General features: G+C 38.2%; 2 protein-coding genes across 2 annotated transcripts; one reads left to right on the plus strand and one right to left on the minus strand.

Moving 5' to 3' along the window:
* The first annotated feature begins 1,098 nt into the window (after window positions 1-1,098).
* On the plus strand, window positions 1,099-6,314 carry LOC108259957 (phosphatidylinositol polyphosphate 5-phosphatase type IV). Its single transcript, XM_017459805.3, has 13 exons — window positions 1,099-1,369; window positions 1,756-1,804; window positions 2,181-2,281; window positions 2,434-2,536; window positions 2,834-2,973; window positions 3,397-3,520; window positions 3,637-3,734; window positions 4,463-4,587; window positions 4,690-4,809; window positions 4,898-5,005; window positions 5,088-5,249; window positions 5,418-5,533; window positions 5,618-6,314. The coding sequence occupies exons 1-13, from the start codon at window positions 1,197-1,199 to the stop codon at window positions 5,783-5,785; spliced, it is 1,587 nt and encodes a 528-aa protein (XP_017315294.1). The 5' UTR covers window positions 1,099-1,196; the 3' UTR covers window positions 5,786-6,314.
* Window positions 6,315-6,618: 304 nt separating this feature from the next.
* rcl1 (RNA terminal phosphate cyclase-like 1) lies at window positions 6,619-18,470 on the minus strand. The gene is made up of 9 exons (XM_017459806.3): window positions 18,304-18,470; window positions 16,763-16,834; window positions 16,035-16,210; window positions 15,858-15,932; window positions 15,313-15,437; window positions 14,017-14,142; window positions 13,460-13,616; window positions 9,090-9,193; window positions 6,619-7,162 (listed from the first exon to the last, which is right to left on the minus strand). Exons 1-9 carry the CDS (start codon window positions 18,425-18,427, stop codon window positions 7,009-7,011), a joined length of 1,113 nt encoding a protein of 370 aa, XP_017315295.1. The 5' UTR covers window positions 18,428-18,470; the 3' UTR covers window positions 6,619-7,008.
* Window positions 18,471-21,066: the final 2,596 nt, after the last annotated feature.

Raw genomic sequence — 21,066 nt, forward strand, 5'->3', positions numbered from 1 at the left:
AGGCATCTTTGCTCTACAGCATTTCTTTGCATGTACATAAGACATTTGCACAGTACTGTATGTATTTATAATAGACAGACAAGACGAGGGGAATGGCAAAAGGGTGTAATAATAAGTAAGTATTCTTAGCTCTTGGTGGACCAACAAATTACCGAGACACTAAATATTTACTTGTTAAAATGTCTCCCCCTGCCGGTTCTGTTAAATAATAAATATTACAAAAAGCTCTGGTGTTCCTCCTTTGCTTGTTTTTCTGAGTTTGATTTTCATTTTGGTGCTAAAAGCAGGCCTGGAGTATGCACAGAGTGACATACAGAAGGATGTAAAAGTGCGAGTCCACTACAAGAAAAGTATTTTATCATAAAAAATATCACTACTCACTGCAACTACAACGGTATATCATACTATACAGTGCAATACTTAGCTGTACAATCTATTGATTTTATTATTATTATTATTATGCACACAAAATATCATTGCTCCTCTGTATTTTGTTTGCATATTTTTATATTTATCTTTGCATTTTATTTCCCTTACCTCTGATTTATTTTGTTGTAGCTTAAGAACACAACAACATATCTTAAGAATGTCTTTCTTTCTTTCTTTTTATACTGTTTATATATATGAACAAACTCTAAGTAGAGAGTGTGCATGTATGTGTCTCCCTTTTCCGTGCTAGTTTTATGGAATTACATTAGTTCAGAGTGTTTTTCTTCTTTCTCATTGTATATATTTGTTCGTTTCTTGAAAACATTAAGTGCAATACTTTCAGCACAAATTTAATTCCATATAGTTTCAGGTTCTTTTGAGACTTGAGACTGAAACTTGCTAACACTGGCTGGTGATGTTAGCTCTTATGTGTTAGCATCACTGGTGAACAAAGATACGTTTAAAACCACTCAAAATGAGCTGCTAGTCTATATTTCTGCTAGTCTATATGATATACTTCTGTAAAGCTGCTTTGTGAATATGTCCATTGTTAAAATAAACAAAAACAAAAAATGGAATTGTTCAGCTCTGTTTCTATGGTAACGATTACACGGTGACATCACAGTGAACTGATGTCAAGTGAGTGTTCCACAATCTCATTATATGATCAGAGTATCTGAGAGTTGTGCAAAGGATTGCATTGTTGGATATGTATCGTTAGTCTTTTTTTTTATCGTTATTAATATTTATCGTTATCGCTCATCAAAATGTTTGCTGGCAGAGATGGTTCTGAGAAGCTACAGCACTCTTCAGCTTTACACCCACTGTCAAGTAAAGACTGGTCACTCAAGCCGGAGAACAATGTGGAGGGCAGGAACTGTGGGGTTATGGAAGGATATCTGTTCAAGCAAGCAAGTAATACTTTCAGAATCTGGAACAGGTTAGGAGTGAGCTCAAAACACTTTGAGGGTTATAGTTATAAAGGCTGTGGAAGTTAAATTGCTATGTCTAGGCCGAATGTAAGGCAAGGACGTGATGATTTCGACATACAAGTTGTACAGAATAAACCTAAAGTTATAAGCATCCTTGAATTGTTGGCTGCATTAGTCACATAACTGCAGTGAAAAGGGAATACTTCACATCTTCGCTCACCAAAAGAGTCTTGGCTTGTTGAATTTAATGGGGGGGGGGGGGGGGGGGGGGGGGGGGGTGTTTGAATTGTGTATGTTTTCCCCAAATCTCACCAGAAATAACGATAAAGAGCTTAATTTCCACACAAGCACTTTATCTTATTAGTAGTTCAAAAGTAGTTTCCTTTCCCTATAGACGCTGGTTCAAAGTTGAGGACAATCAGCTGATGTACCAGGGTTTCAAGGTTAGTCGCATATTTTTCCCAATCTCGGATGGCGGTTCTGTCCCAAATGCTATCTTCTCATCTGGAGCCATCAAATGTGGTCTTGAGGGCTTTAGAAGAAGAAAAAAAAAACGTTTAGAAAAATTGTACTATGATACTTAAAATTTCTTCTAATGAGACTTCTAAGTAGTGGTTACATTATGTTTGAGTGTTCGTAAGGGGTTATTCTTACAGTCAGGTGTAACCATTAACCATGAGTCGATGTACAAATGTAACTTTTATATGGTTTAATGAAATACAAATGAATATCAGTAACATAGAACTACAAGTTTAGTTATTAACTAATAACTAACTCCAACATAGCATGTAAATACTGTAAGCTCTTTCTCTTTGACAGAATGGGTCCACTGTAATGATGAATGATCTGAGGCTGTGTGAAGTTAAGAACTTCAACAACACCGGCTGCCGCTTCTGCTTTGAAGTGACTTCATCCACAAAGTAAATCCAGCTTGTATGTCATATATAGTGGTGTTAGCAGCTTCTTTAAATACCATCTAGTTTATTACAGTGCTTTATTATTAATAACACTGTGTGTGTGTGTGTGTGTGTGTGTGTGTGTGTGTGTGTGTGTGTGTGTGTGTGCTGTAAAGGAGCTGTGTGCTGAAGGCTGATTCAGAGATGACGAAACAGGTTTGGATGAGAGCTATTCAGAACAGGGAAACGTCTTGCACAGACAGCTCACATGACTCTGAGGTGATTTTATTACAGTTCACTTTGTACAATCGCTTAAAACTAAACACCAAATCAAAATGTTCACAAATCTTCACAGCCAGTCGTAATTTGGGCCGTTTGTATACACACACACACACACACACACACACACACACACACACACACATATATATATATATATATATATATATATATATATATATATATATATATATATATATATATATATATGCCCCTGTCTGTCAGTTACAATTGCTAACCTGTAATGTTTGCATATTTTAATTATGTACACTCGTAACATGTCTTTTTTTCCTATAGTTGAAGGATCCAGTTCGAGAGATGGTCAAGAAGCGTAAGGTGATGAATGTCCAGGGAAAAATGAGAGAAGTTGCACTGAGATTGGAAATGGCAGAGAACCCAGGAGTGAAGGAGCAGCAAGAAGATGAGGACCATAAAATGTAACCAATGACAGGGAAAAGAGAGATTGAGGGTTTTAGGGTTGTGATAGTAACAAAAGAAAGGTGGAGGAAAAAAATGAGCAAAGACAAACGCTGAACAGAAGAAAAAGTACATTGTCTAATTTCATCTTTCAACTTGTTTCTGTTAGATAGACTCACTTCTGTTCATGATTATGCTTTTATATGCTGTAAACATAGTCCTGTTTTTCAGGAAACCGATCACAGTCTAGACGATCAACATTTTTCTGCTCAGCAACCTCACAAGCAGTATAGCAGATAGTCAAATGGTCATATTATATGTGCACTAGAATAATATGACTGCTTAGCTTTCTTTGTTTGTTATTTTCCCAATGTGTTAAAATGTAACAATTATGTGCAACAGTTAAAATAATTCAAATTCTGATTACCTTGTTCTGTTTTCAGGAATGTTCTGCAAAACAGGAGACCAATCAGCACAAATATCCTCACGGCTGAAGAGTTGGACCAGGTCTGTCCCGGACGGCAAATTGGGATTTCCATCGTCACATGGAATATGGCTGGACAGAAGGTTATTGAGAATCGGAGTGTTGTGCAGAAATCATGTAGTTTTGTCAATGTCAAACAATATCATTCAATAACATTCAAATATCAACATTAATGGTGAGTATTATATGTGATCTGTAGGAGCTTCCAGACAATCTTAATGATCTGTTTCCTCCAACGACCGCTGATTTTTCACAAGACATGTACGTCATTGGGGTGCAAGAAGGATGTCCTAATAGGTAAGAAATGCACCATCTGTCTTTTCACCCAAAATTTACCCAAGTCACCCATAATATAAATCTAAAATATAAAAAGTATTTTTATTCTATAGTGAATAATAAATTCACTGAAATTTATTATAGCTGGAAGTGATAGATGACTAAGTAGCTAGCAGCTGTTCCTGGAAACCTGCTAGGAGACTGGAGGTCGACCGATAATGGATTGTACCGATACTGTTTACTCATACCTGATACTGATACCTACCGATAACCAATCAAGCAATAGTTGAAATTGATACTGATTGAAAACACAACACTCTAAGTAAAATATTGCTGAACTTTACAAAAAATAAAAACAGTACTGACTGTCCCATGAGAATGTACTGTACTTTTTTTAATGATATAAATATAAAAATATGAATATATATGAACTATTAATAAATATTAAAGTAAATAAAAGATATACATCCAAACTGAAGCAAAAAGTAACACTCCAAATAACGAATAGAAATATCCATAAAGAATCAAAAACACTTCAAATAACACAACAAAATTTGTCATGACAGTTTTTATTTCGCTCCTAGAGGCCGCTCTCGTACCGTATAATGACAGCGGACCCTTCTTAGCTGTCTTAGCTTCTTATCGGTGTGGATTTCTGCTGATAACTAGTAGTCCAATCTACTCAAAAAATGGTCCGAAAGGACATACTTTAAAAGTTACTCATATAGTTTTGATGTGTGTATTTACAGGGAAGAATGGCAACGCAAACTGCAAGAAACTCTCGGCCAGCGTTATGTCAAGCTCCATGCAGCATCGCTTGGAGTTCTCTCTCTCACCATCTTCACACGTACCGTCCTCACACATTACTTTTCCCGTGAGTCTTTCACCTTGTATCATTGTGGTTTTCCTGCTGTATGGTACATGTTAATGATGATGACTGTTCTGGATTTTTCTTTTTTATTATTTGTTTTTGCAGAAGTGAAAGATGCCACGGTCACCACTCGATTTTTCCCCCAGATTAAGACCAAAGGATCAGTGGGTGTTAGCTTTACCTTCTGTGGGATGTCCTTCCTCTTTATCACATCTCATTTTAATTGTAAGGAAATTTATTCTACTGAAAGAGTTTGTGCACAGTTTCTTGCTTTTCCGTGTATTCTAATTGAGTACCATGTCGTTCAAATTAGTTTCAACTGGAGTTTCCAAAGTGTCCCAGAGAATACAAGACTACAAAAAGATGATAACAGGTCTGGCCCTTTCCCAGCATTCTAATGGCACCAAGCCTGACCCTAACTGTAAGTATTACTTCCGAATGACTTTTCTTTTTGCATTAAACATTCTTCACCAATATGAACAAATCGATGGTTTTATCCTTAGTGGATGTAACCACCCAGTATGACGTAGTCTTCTGCTTTGGCGACTTTAACTTCCGCCTGACTGAAGACCGTGAAAGCGTGATGGCCACTTTGTATCATCACACTGGGGACAACATGGATGTCCTCCTCCAGCATGACCAGCTCAGCAAAGAAATGGATAAAGGTCAGTCATGGAAATCAATCTTTTTCTCTTCAAGTCCTGAGATCACACTCCAGAACCATTCTTCAGGTGCTGATGGGTTGAGCATATTTATTGTGTTACAACTGGTTTATAAGCTTGAATCCTGATGTTTATTGAATAACATGTCTAACCATTCGTTTCTGCTCGCAGGTTCAGTCTTTAGAGGATTTCGTGAGGCCCCAATCCACTTCACTCCCACCTATAAATTTAACATGGGCTGCGATGTTTATGACACCTCTTCAAAGCACCGAACTCCAGCATATACAGTTAGGAAGCTTTACTTTAAGTGTGAGGATACAGTGGATTCTGCTATTTAACGATGACTAAATAACTTCAACTTTACCTTGCAGGATCGGATCCTTTACAGGAGCAAAAAAAAAAAGGATATCAAAGTGATCCAATATGATTCTTGCCCAACTGTCAAGACCTCAGATCACCGGCCTGTCATGGGCACATTCCAGGTCAAAGTTCAGCCTGGTACAGGTTGGTATGGAGTCCATCACTGCCCTCTGTTTTGAAAGCACTGTGTACCATGAAGAAACGATGAACCAGATGACAAAGCAAAAGAAGTTAAGAGTAAGAATCCCGGACGTGTCACTTAATCCGAACAACAAAAAGAAGGACAATGTGGAGGTCTGAAACAGATGAGAACCAGGTCTGAGGGAACTCAGTACTTCAAGACCTGTTGGGACCTGTTCAGAAAGGCTGCTACATACGACCACGCCAGAGATTTTGAGGAATACATAGGATCTGTTTGTTACATTAGCAAGTGTATAAATGTTTTTAATCACCACACGTGCAAGCCAGTAGCCATGGACTTATAACCGCACTGGAGAGTGCGCTACCGAAAACCTGAGACACTGCTTTCGGATCGGACGACAGGGTAGCCCTTGCTGTTCCAATACTTTCAGAGGGGACTATATAAAGAGACTTTTCATAAAGATTTTTGTGTGAGGATTTTAAACAAAAAAAAAATTTGTTCTATGTATTTTGTCATTATTTATTCTGTAAGTGCTTCAATTAAAAATAAACAATTACTTCAAGTAGGATGGGTATCAGCTCATATGCCCCCCCAAAAAAAGAAAAAAAAAAGTGGCATCTTGCATCTCTACAAGTGGCAGTTGATCCAGAGTGACACCACAACAGTCCTTTGGAGCCTGCTTCCTCTCAAGGTTTCTTCCACATCTCGTCTTATGAGGAATGGGGCATGATGTTATAGGAAAATAATTCAATACAGGGTGGTGTGATGTGGCCTGACATGTCTGTTAACTATAAACAGTCGTCCCATCAGCTTAAATGTAATGAATGTTCAGAGAGTTGAAGTGAGACATTTGAACACACACAAGATGGAAACATTTATGAGATTATTATTTTTTTTGTAAAAAAAAAAAAAGGTATCTTCACAAACTGTACATTTTCTCATTAACAAGAGACCTAAAATAATATTAATAATTAAAAAAAAAAAAAAAAAAAAAAAAAACCACATCTGGGGCCATGTCTCGAATCATATTACCTTACACTATAACCTTCGTACACTACATAATGTTGTAGGACAGCAAGTTCTTCATAAAAAGAACAAACGTTCTGTAGCAAATGTTTTACCTCACATTGTACTAGTACATCACCAGGCATTAATAATACACTAGATCTTGTCTGAACAAAGCACTTGAACCAAAAGCGCGTGTGTGTGTGAGAGGTACGCAGTTTGAGACACAGCTGTGGTACGAGTTACGAGTGGAGTCTATTTGAGCGTCTTGCTGATGTTCGTGTAACCGGCGCCTACGCAGGTCATCAGCACTTTCTCTCCTCCTTTCCGCTCGTCTTCGTCTCCATTCTGCTGCTCGATCTTGAACATGATCTGAAAGAAGTCCCGGATGTGCCGAAGGAACTCGATCCTGCAAGACACAAAGGTAGCCATGTTGACCAGTAGCTCAACTGTTACAGAGTAAACAGACTGTTACCAATCTACATGAAAAATCTATATCCCATCAATATATTATTAAAATACAAGAATAACGGCCACGCCTGATTACTTTCACTAACTGAAAGTCTGATCAGTGTGCTCCTTGTGCAATAAAATGGTCCTGTGAGGGAAAAAAAAAAAAAAAGGCAATTCATGTTACAGCTATTCATTTACTTGGAAATAACATTTTTTTGTGCAGTTATTCACTCTGTGGCTTTTAACGTCTGTAATAGCAGAATGTGAGTAAAGGCATTATAGTGATTAATAACGCGTGTATTTCATGTCCTTGTTCCTGAAAGTCGCATAAATATGAAATGCTACCCAACCTTAATGAACTCCCCCTAATAAATGACGCTACGCCTCGCACGTGTGTAATTTTACATATAACGTGCATATAAATTGAGTTTTTATACACACCCTGCTCAGTTATCGATATCAATCACGATAACCATACAGTCGTTGCTCTTTACAGCTCAAACAAAAAACAAACAAAAAGCGTAATGCATCAGTCTGTTTTTCATCCAGACATCACAGACCTGCAGACAGTCATTTGTATGGTCATGAATTAGGGACAGGGATCGTTTGGCCAGGACGAGCTCTCTGCGTCAGGAACGACCGTGACCCGAGACACTGTGTGCACAACATGGGTGGGAGGGGCGGACATGAAGGTAAAATACAACTCCAGACATCTGTGACGGGGAACGGGAGAGATTAGGATCGGCATTCGTGCCAGAATAGAGAACGTAAACTTGGAGCTAAACGAAACCTGCAAAACTTAAAAGAACACCGTTTATTTGGAGACCATGTTAAATGTTTGCCACCGAGCTCACCGCTGTCAGATTCGGAGTGTTTATTCATTTCCTGAAAAGTTGCGTTCGATACTTTTGGCAGATTTAAATTCCACACAGATGTTGGTGCAAACGTTAGCCTCAAAGTCCCAGAATGCAACACCATGGGTGTACGATGCAGCTGTGTAAAAGACGCATGGCTCGGCTAGTCACGAGATGACGTCGACAGTCGTGGATGTGTTTCAATATGATCTAAATAAATGGGGGGGGGGGGGGGGGTGTGTGTGTGTGTGTGTGTGTGTGTGTGTGTGTGTTAATAAATAAATAAAAATATATGACACGGGAGACGCCAGAGCAGCTTGAGCTTCTCTGTGAGGACCTCACTCGCCGATACAGGAAGCATTGTGTTGGCACTGCCAATCTTCAGTTATCATAGTACTGTACTTGATTAGGACACAGCACCGGTACCATGATAACTGAAAATGGACAGTTCACAGTCTGAAAGGAGGCAGAGCTCGATCCAGCATCCAGGAAAACCCCTCACTGGACAAACATGAGCAACATGAAACCTAAAAAAAAAAATGATCAAATCATAACGAACTATTATACAAAATCAAGGCTGATGATTACTTAATAATTTGCCCAAATTAAAGAAGTGTAAAGCCTTTTGTAGTCCATGCAAGTGGGTCTGAGACAGGACTTTTTATTTTCCTTTTATGCTACTTTTATTCCTCTACTTGTTTAATTAACAGCTTCATTTCATTTTCAATGTAGTTTTATGGAGGAAAAAAAAAAAAAAAAAAAAAAAAAAAAACCCGGTACCTCGAATTTCTATGAAGTATAACCTTAATAAATAAATCGTTCTATGTTTATTACTCAGCACTTTAATTCCCCAACTAGAGATATTGACCATTATGATGAGTTTATACAATCGGGTGGAGAAAGGTTGGTGGGAAACGTGGGCCCTTTTTCTGAGTAAGGTGATGTTTACGACATGTTTGCCTTCGACGAGCGAGATATTCAGGTCAAAATACAGCGGGGGAGAAACAAAGAGGAGAAAACAAGACTTACGTATATGGAGAAAGGGGACCTAGAAGAATTTTGGACACATCTTGCTGGCCGAGTGTCATGTACAACAGAGCCAAGCTCTGATTGGTCGAATCCACACAGCCACCCTGGAAATGATGACAGGCTGGTTAGAAACAGCAGTCGTTTCATTACATGACACATGCTTCGGAAAATATGTATTCTATTCGTTCTAGTAATACACAGGAGTAGAAAAACTTCAGCTAGAAGCAAGTGACTTGAATGAACTTTATTTTATTTATTTATTTTTACAGTTTATTTGATATTCTACCAGAAAGCAGCAAAAACGACTGGCTCCAGTAAATTCCATTGAACATTTCAGCAAAATATCAATTCTAACAACTTTATGTGCTAATCCCTTTTCAACTGCACTCACAAATGCAAGCAAATCCATGGTTTTGTAGCAATTTGTATGAATATTACAGCAAAGTCCATGCATTTTCACTATCAAGGTGTCGTGCCAGAACTTTAAAGCGAGACAGTGCATGTCCATAAGAGAGAACAGTGTGACCTTCTACGTTAGCAAGTGACACTATTCTCGACTCCCTACTCTAATAGGTGGAGTAATGTTGGACTCCTTAGCAACAGCATTTTCCCCATTGCTACAAAAATTCAAGTCTAGTGTTAGGCCACCGTGACTCAGCTATCCGTGACTGCTCACGTGTCCCGCTTAGAGTTTCTGCACGGACATCTGCACATAACAGATTCAATCAATGTAATCGTATAAAGGAACTGAGGCTCCGTTGTTGAACAACTCAGAAAACAGAATTCTGATGACTGACTGCCTCAGTGAAGGAAGGAAGGGGAAAAAAAAAAACCAAACAAAACCCCAAAACACTGGATAAAAACATCCCAAAAACATTTAACGCTGAAAACTGTAATAAACCAAATTATAAAAGATCTATAACCAACATTTTTAATCATTTATAATTCCCCAGGACCTGTCTTATAACTGCATACCGTAACTCATTATAGTTACTAAACAAAAGAACAAAAAAAAAATTCTTAAAAAAAAAGTTACTGAATACTGCACTATAGAATGATTTACTGACTAAAAACCTGAGAATTTAAGAAATCAAATAATAATCTACTTTATTTTACCGCAAAGATACTGGATTTGAAGATACATGGTTTGTCTCTTGGAGTTGGAAGCATTTAAGTGTTTAGGTGTTCTCAATATCTCTGTATTATCATCAGTTTAAAGTATGATTGTTAAAGTAGGATTCAGAATAACATCAAGTGCACTGAATCTTTCATTAATGCAGCTCAGCCACCGCAGAGCATCGGCTACCACAGACACGCACTAATATCTCCCCTCCTTTTAAAGGGTGCCATTACTTCTAGTTCTAACCGAATGGCTAATCTTATTCGTCTTAATTTATAGATCAGTTTCTTTCACTAAATTCGTATCTACTGAAACAAATAATGGATTTAAACTTGAGTCACCTTTATACGAAATATGCAGTAACTTAACGCTAATTATACGTACGATTTGAAGCTGACCGACGGAGGCACAAATTATACGTAAATTTACAAACGCAGAAGCTCTCACAGGGGATGAACTTTTTCCACTGAACTGATTATAATTTCATCGATACATTTCTCTTGTAAATGCTCCGAAGACTGTATTGTACCCAAAGTGATAAATGAACTTACCTCAGCAAACGAAGATATTACATTACCTTGCTCCGCTATATACTAGAAAACTACACACTGCTCCAGTGCTCCTTCCTATTGTCTGCTTTTCACTTCAGCGAACACCAACTGAACTGAAAACTCAACTGTATTACAAATATCCAAGAACCGGTCCTTAAGATCCAATAACACCACAGCATTATGCTGATGAGGCACACCAGAGCACAGATCACGTCGAAACAGGACGGTGGAAAAGTCCCAAAGATCCTGAGTTACAAGATCCCTCCTCCCTACGGTTACGCACAAGATACATAGAGTACAACATGATGTTCTTTTAAATACATTCTTAACCTCTGTTACTCTTAACCTTAACCGTGATTCACTCGCTGTGCGATGGAGAGAATTTACTGAATTCGGCCATACTAAAATTCAATTAATCGCCCGTCACAATGAGCACTGTTATAGAGTCTGCATCACGACAGCATGGGACTGTCTGAATGGTTCCGGGGGGATACAAAAAAAATTTCAGTGACAGCAATACGCCAGAACCAGATAGCTGAGAACTACCTGAGTGGTAAGAATGGAAAGACAAACAGGATGCAGATAAGTGCAGTTAAACACAAACTGACTGGATCTGGAGGAGAAAAAAAAAAAAAAAAAAAAAAAAAAAAAAGATAACACTGCCAGCACGTTCACAAACATGATAAGGGTAAACATCAACCTGCGTCATTTAGAAAGTGGCGAAATAACTCAGCACATCCTCAATAAGGAAAAAAAAACCCCAAACACAACAAAACCCAAAAGACTGGAGTGAGTGAATGAACAACAAATGCTACAGGGGGTGCCAATATTTGCTAACCTTAATATCTAAAAACCTTTTCAGAGGATATGAAAGAACATGTAGGTAGTCATAAAGGTAAAAAGTGGGCTTATAAACTATCAGAAAATATTTTATCATATTTACCACGGCGCTGTATAATTCTCAAATCTGACTGGTCAGAAGGTGTTGCATAATCTTCAATAACAGCAGCTCTTGTATAGCAGAAGCTCCACATAACCCAAGACTAACAATTTTTTAAATTTATTTATTTTTAGAAAAGGTGCATTTATTTTTATGATTTTATTCCCAGAATGCAATGCGAGTGCGTGTCAGATTGAACACAGAAATCGCTTTCTTTGAGCAGGAAACCGTTTTCCCAAATGGAACAGCAGTAACCTATACTGTTGGAATAAAACACATCCTGAAGGATTCTTTGGACGGCCTTGTAAATGTTGTACTATCGTATTCCTTACGTATTTTGAAATGATTCCTAAATGTAGTATTTAAATGCCCAGTGTAAAGAGGAGTAGGCTGGGTTTTCATTTCACTGCAAGTCATGTACGCCGTATAACTGTGTGTGTGACAAATAAAAATCTCGAATCTAAAAAGGAAAACCCTCTGTTATAAGGTTCTCTGTTGAATCTTTAAGGGTTCTTCCAGTAAAACAAACCACAGGACCATTAAATGTACTAAAAACCCACTAATGAGCACTTCAGAAAGCGGGCCATTACGACGGTATTACGCAATCACGCTGTTTATATATTACCGTCTCTTTAGTTTCGAACCTGGGCTTTTCCCCCTGTAATGGACCTTCCCTTCATTGAAACAGACCCCTGTCCTTATAGTAGGCGACGTTCTTCTTGTTCTCTGTAATATCATTTGGATACATTTAAACAACTCATCGACCTTAATTATATATTTAAAATCTGTGGATTTCGATTCAAAACAGAACCTCAAAATTGATTAAAGGGCCCTTTTGCTGCGGGTTTTTAAATAACATTCCAAGTGAATGATCAAGACTCGCAAACAGGTTAAAAAAAAACAAACAAAAAAACAAAAAAAAAACAAAAAAAAAACAAAAAAAAAACACAAATCAAAGAGTTTCTAATGTAGTACGATTCTCAAAAAAACCAACAACCCAGAAATGCCTTCATTCACATGTTTAGCTCACATCTAGAAAGAAAAAAGAAAAAGATAACTTACACAAAATCTCCCAATTTATATTAGCCGTTCCGTTAAAAAGCCAAGCACATGTCCTAATTCACGTGCAAGCGTGCATGTGTGTCCGTGTCCAAAAGCTGTTTACTACAAGGACTGACCGTGGGGCACTGATTAACCGTAAAGCAAACACGCACGGTCACTCATACACGCGCTAGACTGGTGGTCCTGTCATTTCAAATATTAACCATCTTTGTCAGTGGAGGACTCGGCCCATAACCCCACGTCTCCGCGTTCAACCAATGAGAAGCTGCTCGAGCTTAACATTCTGCATTAAAAGGGAAAAAAAAAAATGAAATCACCAGATTCATGTCACTAACCCAACTCACATGGCCTTGAGAGAGAGTGTATGTGACACAGGTGAACACTTCCTGTGTCTGTATGTGGTAATATGAAAAAGCAGAACCTCATGAACCCGTTTCTTGCGCTAATGGCTTGGAGTTTTTGTCTGTGCTATGAGCTAGTATGGCAGACTCATCACGTTTTTAAAAAACGCACGTAATTGTTGATGTTTCCTGTGATTATTTTCCTACAACATTTCCTACAATCATATTCTACTCTTTATTAAACAACCACCACATTTTTGTACTAGCAGAGCAATCAGTGATGTGCAAAATACCACTGATTAGACTTAAATGACCTTACCAAATTTAAGGCTAAATCTAGAATAAGTAATACCCACCCTGTAGACCTCTTCCAGCAGAAGTCGGGCACATTCCTTGCCCATTTCTTCAGGAAGGATTGGATCTCCCTGTCCCTGTTGGGTCGATGCCATCTCTGCACTCAGAAATGTCCCGTTTATAGTCTCTGCCACAAGAACTAAACCAAAACCTGGAGACCTGAACGTGAAAATAACAGAAATGAACCGTTTAAACATGGCATGTGACCAATACAGGATGTCAAAGGGGTCTGGATAGTAAAGAGGGTAAAAATATTTGAGCTTGTAAGTAAGGAGATACTTAGATACATAAGGGTTAAAACTAGGTCTGTCGAGTGCTTATACAAAAGCAGCAGTGTGACTGTCTTTGTTTAACGTGGTGATGCGTTGTGAGAAACAATTAGTTTATTGTTGTGCTATTGTTCACAGTACATTTCAACTAATAAAATCTGAATACTGAATGCATTTATTGTAGAATTTAAATCAGTATTGCATAAAGACGCTTGCATATTACAGTCCCTGAATCATCAGCATCATCATCGCCATCTAACGGCAGAAAAACAAACAAGACGAGTGCTTACTTGCCCGAACTGGCTCCCTTCATGTGGTCTGTGTAGATGTAAATGTCTGGAATGAATTTGTTTAGGATGCTCCGGGCCGAGTCTACGATCCTGTTGGCCATCTGCGGAGACGTACGCACCGAGTAGCTGACATGTGAAGGTCAAGGGAGCGAATAAAAAGTTACAGACAAAATGATGGATAAGATATTACGGACAATCCAGCAAATCATTTTGGTTCAAATTACACCACTCCACATCAAACCTTTGCCATTTAGATTTTATAATCCAGCCCCAAAGCAAAGCACAATCATAATTAGCAATATACAGTCAGCTCGCCACATTCGCGGGTTTAACTTGTGTAGATTTGATTATTTGCCGTCAATAAATAAAATATTTTATTGAAAACTTTAGTAAGTCACAGAAAATATGTATTATTAACCTATTTATCATTTACTACCATAAATATATACACAAATTCATTAGAAAAGGTTGTGATTTTTTTTTTTTCTTTTCATTTTGTAAAAAGGTTTCAGTGCTCTGAAGAACTGTGGACTATGCTGGGTTTGTTTTGTTTTGTTTTGTTTGTGGACGCCACACTCTTTGTCTCAGTACTAGCCAACCTCACTTGCCTGTTTTGTCTCTCAGTGTGTGGTGTACCATGCATTTCTCTCAACGTTTTGCATCTTTAAAACTTAAGAAAATATCAACGTAATCTTAAGTCAAAAGCGCTGCGCTTCTGAAAGTGTTCCCGAAAGTGCTCCCAAGAAGCAAAAGAAAGTGAAGACCTTACACGGAAATGTCGAATGATTAGATATGAGTCACACAGAGAAGTCAGCTGCTGCGGCTGCCTGCCATTACGGCAGGTTTTGTAGTACAGCGTGCTGTTTTACTTTTTTGCGTGATAAATATGGGGGTTAAAAATATTTTCTGGTCATGCGCCACTAAACCTTGCGAATGTGGAGGGCCGACTGTAAATCCCAACCCAATATAGTGCTTAATTCAGTTTTATTTGTATAGCGCATTTAACAATGGACATTGTCCCAAAGCAGCTTTACAGAAAAATATTAATTCAGGAAAGATTTTTTTTTTTTTTAAATGTATGGATTTATCCCTAACGAGCAAGCCAGAGGCGATGGTAGCAAGGAAAAACTCCCTTAGTTGATACGATGAAGAAACTATGAGAGGAACCAGATTGGTCAGGAGAATCCATCCTCAATCCATCTGGGTGACAATATTATATATGCAAATGTATTTTTTGTGTCTAAACCAGCTGTGCACATCTGCGCTGGAGAACCAAAAAGCAGACACGAAGGATACGCGGTTCCTCGGATCCTCTTGATTTTGCCCGGATCGGTGAGCTGAACAGGTTTGATGGTTCGTCGTACAGGACAGGAAAAATGCACTTCACCTCCTCCTCCAGGTGCCATGCCTCTCTTGACCACCTGAGAAAACAGGGACGTTATGGATATGGGGGTTGGGAGAAGATAACTAGACAACCCCACCCTAAAGTTTTGCATATCCTGAGTGGGAACTAAACAAAGGTGTGAAGCTTTTTAAATACAAGGCCTATAATAATAAAATAGTATTTTAATTGCGACTGGAAGAACTGGTTTACTGCGGTTTAGATTTATCTCACTTGTTCTTGCTGGGTTTTTTTTTTAACCTCATCTTGTAATCTCAAGCTCTACAGGTTGAAAAATCTTGCCCTAGATAGTGTTTTGAAGCTAGTCTAAACTTCTGGCTGAAGTTAACCAGCGAAGAGATCTCACTTCCATAGAAAGAAAAAAAAAAAGAAAAGAAAGAAAGAAAGAAAAAACCCCCACATAGTCAGAAATGTAATACAGTATTGACTCTAGAAGTACCTTCAGTTCCAGACCTTCCCCATCCACACCAAACTTTTTCATCAGAGGAACAGCAGTGACTTTCAGCAAATCCACCTGCAAAAAAAACCAAACACCCGCCCCCCCCAAAAAATGTACTTTTAAATATAATGCAATAACAATAATTATTTTGACATAAACCTAGCCGTGGTTACTCACTGAAGGGTCTGTCGGGTCATTCGTGACCCCCTTTAAGACGGCTTTGAGCGGGTTCTTCATGAACGGTGCCAGCATGATGAGTGCCTCCAGGTAGTAACCTATGGAGCGCTGAATGTTACACTCGTGCTCCACCGAGCCGCCGTACAGCAGACCAGGCTGATAAAACAACGCCGTTCCTGTGTGGAGGACACAAGCCCCGATAAAACCCTCGCATCTTTACTTCCACTAAGCAGGAAATACCAACGATGGTTGTTGATATCAGATGGACTGGTTCGAGTATTTGGGATTTTCACATACTGCAATCTCTAGAATTTACACAGAACGGTGCAAAATAAGTAGGAGGCCATGCTTTGATCCATTACAACAGCACACAAATCCTTGCCTTTTGTGGTCAATACCATCCCCGCTCCACAACAAAAACTCACCGTCAATGTAATCACCTCAAGGTGTGGTTCGGAATCAGTCTTCAGGAATCACTGAGCCAAGACATTTGAGCACCTCCAGGTAGTAACGTATCGAGCGCTGAAAGTTACGCTCGTCCTCCACACACCAGGCTAACGTTAACTGAACTAACCACTCTTTTCAACCGTGGTGTGGAGAAAAGCATCTCAAAATGCATCAAACTTAGAGGAGGGTGGGCTACACCAGGTTCGACCACACCAGGTTCCATTTTAGTCAGAAACAGACTCCTGATTAGAGCAATTATGCCTGGTGATGTTCAGACCTACCTGTCTGGTTGATTTCGATTCTGGTGCCATTGGTCACTTTGTCCAGAAGCCTGATAAAACTCGCTTCAAAATCTGAGAAGACAGAACCATTATTAACATGCTGATGATGTAGTCCAGAGTAAAAGTTTGCATTTGACATTTGGACAAGCAAAAATTTGATCCTCTTTGAAACAGTGCCAATTAATGAAGGTGTTACACTACCAAATGACATAAAATTGACATTTTGTAGTATGGAAAAAGTAAGTACACCCCTACATTTATCACACCTTCAAATCCACTATGAATTCTGCATCATATCAAAGAGCGCTTGAAGATAATGAGAGGCCATCCGTCCGAAAGGTGTTGAACCGAAAGTGGACCTTTCAACAGGGTAATGACCCTAAGCACATTAACAAACCGACCCAGGAACGGCTCAAAAAGAAGAAACGGAGGGTTACGGAATGGCGTAGTCAAAGCTCAGATTGAAATGGGCAGTACGTGCAAGAAAACCCTTAAAAAAGCTTGCAACTGAAAGAATATTGCACAGAAGATTGGTCAACAAATTCCAGCAAGACTGGAGAATATTTATGCAAAACACCTACAAAAAGTTACTTCTGATAAAGGGGGCAATACTATCTTCTGAGGCCAAGGGTGTACTTACTTTTTCCACAGAAGAATCACATCTATTGAAATTTCTGTTGAATAAATGATTGAAAAAGCTAATTTTCCTTGTGGCTTTCTTCAAATATATCAACTTCATTAAAAAGGCACCATTTCAAAATGTTTGCTTGTCCGAATGTGTGTTTATATAAAAAACAAACAAACAAACAAACAAACAAAAAAAAAACCCAAATTTTTTCCATGGGGTGTACTTATTTTTTCACACAACTGTACATAAACTACAATTATTAAACTTATGAAAATATCTGAAAAGAAAGAGCATTTTGAGGTTCACCCCACGCTGGTTTTCTTTAATTTGTCCTGAGGGTGTGCAATTTTTCCCCCCCACTGTGTCGCATTAGTGACGTCAGACATGCAAAACATATTTGTGACATTAGTTAACGCTTAAATGAGCAAATATGCAAGTAAATTGTAGTAAATTTTATTTTTCTTTTAAGTAGAATTTTTTTAAATCAAAATAAAAAAGGTTAGAAGGTTGTTGGCATTTAAAAGAAACCAAATACCAACTCCTCGGTCTGTTGTGGTCCGTTTTTGACATGTTTTAGTAAAAGTTTGTGTGTAATTCTTCTGTTGTTGTGTTTTGGCTTAAAGTTTCAGTCACACTTTGGTAATGTGGAAAGTTTTCCTTAAACTTAGAATCTCATTACATAAAAAAGCTACCCTTTATAATGAGAAATAATCGATAAAGTGATGAAAATGCTCCAAAATAAGACATTATTGCGGTGGAAATAAACATTTTTCACATTATTGGAGAGCACACTGACACAACTGCTCTCCACTCCTGATGTTTACGCAATGCTAAAGGCTAAGCTAGCACAGACGCTGCACATTTTCTACGACGTCACAACACAAACAGCACTCCCGTTGGGTACTGAACTCACCGCGAAGTCCGGGGTTGTCATCTCTGGATCGAATATTTCGTATTTTCACCCTTTTACCACTCAGCGTGGACAGCACCAGCCTCTGCCTCAGGAAATTACAGCCTTCGTAGTTGAGACTGGCCATGTTGCTATTGCTTCACGGGCACGAAAACCACGTGTGTCTCACGAGAGCTTTTTTTAACCCCACCCGCATTCAACAAGCCACGCCTCCGTGCGCTCGGATTGGCTGATGGTTTACACCCACCAACGGTCCGGGCGCATATTGGACAGTTCGGAGCGCGTTCTCGTCGCCATAGCAACTGAAAAACCCAGTATAGACGACGCCTATTTATTTATTTATTTATTTATTTAGTAGTAGTAGTAGTAGTAGTAGTAGTAGTAGTATTTCTACATTTATTTTAGTCACTGTACTTTTATGTTATATGCAAATGATATTCCAAGAAAATATGAATATTTATATAAAATTATGGATGACAAAGTACTGAAAGGATAACAAAATTTTTTGCATTTGTTATGTATCCATATTCGAGGCGGAACCTATCACGATACGGGTGGGGAAACTACGTAATTTGTGGTCAAAGGTCACTATCTACGGAGCAGCGCGAAGACCAAAATGGATGAATTAAACGATTTGTGCAGTAACCCATATTCTCACTAGGTCTCGCCAATGTCGCCTTTATCTATCTATCTATCTATCTATCTATCTATCTATCTATCTATCTATTTATTTATTCATTTATTTATTTATTTATTTATTTATTTATTTAAAGAAATCATGACGCCCGTACATTAACATACTGGGGTGCCAGTTTTCATACTTTATTTAGCACAAATATGCAGTTTGTAAGGTAGACAATTACTGACTGTAGCCCAAAAAAGAGACTGAAAAAGTTATAGGATTGTTATAGTACAGCATTGAGGTTTATTTAAAGGGTTTATTTAAGCTGTCAGAAAAAAAGAAAGAAAGAAAGAAAAAAACACTAACCTGCACCCTTCCTTGTCACTGGGGTGTTACTCAGTAGTACATCTTTTCTACCTTTAGTGTGTAACCTGGAACCTATCCCAGGAAGCATGGGGCACAAGCATGGCGTACACCCTGGACTGGGTGCCGGTCCATTGTAGGGCACACTCACATACACATTCACACAACCATTCTTACACTACGGACACTTTGGACATGCCAATCAGCCAAGCATGCATGTCTTTGGACTGGAGAAGGAAATCCCAGCAGCACAGCGAGAACATGCACACTCTGCACACACCCTGTTGGATAAGCCGTACAGAAAATGGATGGATGGATTATCTTAACTACAGATAGGAAAGGGGTATTACAGAAGCATCCCAACATGACAAAAAAATCCTAAAAAAGTGTCTTAACTTTAAGACAACGCCACTGGTGTCAAAACTTAAAACTTATTTGCAAGCCAACGATAACAGTCACATTACAATAGCCATGTCAGAGAATGACGTTAAATTTATTTATGATACAAGACGAAGAACTGTGATGTTTGATGGTGGAAAGACTTTCAGAGGACCCAGATGACGTGCTGTGCTATGACAACAAAACACTGATAAATAATTATAAACTTCCATGAAATACGATAATGCAGTTTGCACAAGAATTGCGACCAACATTACAGAAGCCAACGAACTGTCATTACCAGTCAAGTGATTTTACTATTCAACATACTCCATTTTAATTAAAAGTTTACTTCACAGTTGTTGGTTGTAGTTGGTTGCTTGATAACAGACCTGAGAATTGATTATGGAACTCGATGGAGCAATTGAAGATTTCTTAACTAGAGGAAAGATTTTGTAAGATAAGATAAGAATCTTAAATCAAGTTAAGATTATTATTATTATTATTATTATTATTATTATTATTACTATTTTTATTATTTCTAAACACACACCTAACACATGTTTTTTTTTTTTTTTTTTGGTTTCTGAGAACAGATCATTTTTACTTACTGTTTGGTTTTCCAGGAAAGTTTTCCTTATCGAAATATAACCTTACCCTAACTTAACCTTCCTCTAGCCTGCAATGCTTCAGAGAACCTTCTCTTAACATTATTTGAACCTATCAGCAACCTTGTACCATCAAAAGATGGTTTTGATGCAATGTTCCCTGTGAAAAATATATTTCTTACATTTTTCAACCAAGAAAAGAACTTGCTCTTGTGAGTCCATGAAAGAATGATGGTTGGTTTGGCTAAACCTTGGCTAAAGTTCCTTGTCAATTGTCATATAATCATAAGAGAAAATTGTGTTTTAAACATTTCAGAATAGTGCTAATTTTGTTAACCAACATAAAACATTGGTGTGAAATGTTTCCCAAATTAAATAACCAAAGGAAAATCAAATGCTAAATTTAGCACAATGTGTATTTACTGGGACGCTAATTCCAGGTACAACAGTGGTGCAGTTATTTACGTACACTACATTCAGGTTACCATGTAAAAGATACACACTAAAGGTACAAAAGATGTACCGTTACACTTACATTTACAGCATTTAGCAGACACGACTTACAGAATGCTTTATATTATATATCCTCATGCTAGTGTTCTAGGTCATGGGGTAAGAGTACCATCAGTCTAAAAAACCCTGTTGGGGATTAGTACAGTATGAGTATGAGTACCCAACCCAGTGACAAGGAAAGGTACAGTTTAGTACTTTTAGAGTGGAACGTATTTAAGTTATATCATATTTAATCCATTCTCCTGTTTTGATATGAAACTGGTCACATGAACAGTATTATAT

Source organism: Ictalurus punctatus, chromosome 28, assembly GCF_001660625.3.
Source record: "Ictalurus punctatus breed USDA103 chromosome 28, Coco_2.0, whole genome shotgun sequence".
Taxonomy (NCBI): Eukaryota; Metazoa; Chordata; class Actinopteri; order Siluriformes; family Ictaluridae; genus Ictalurus; species Ictalurus punctatus.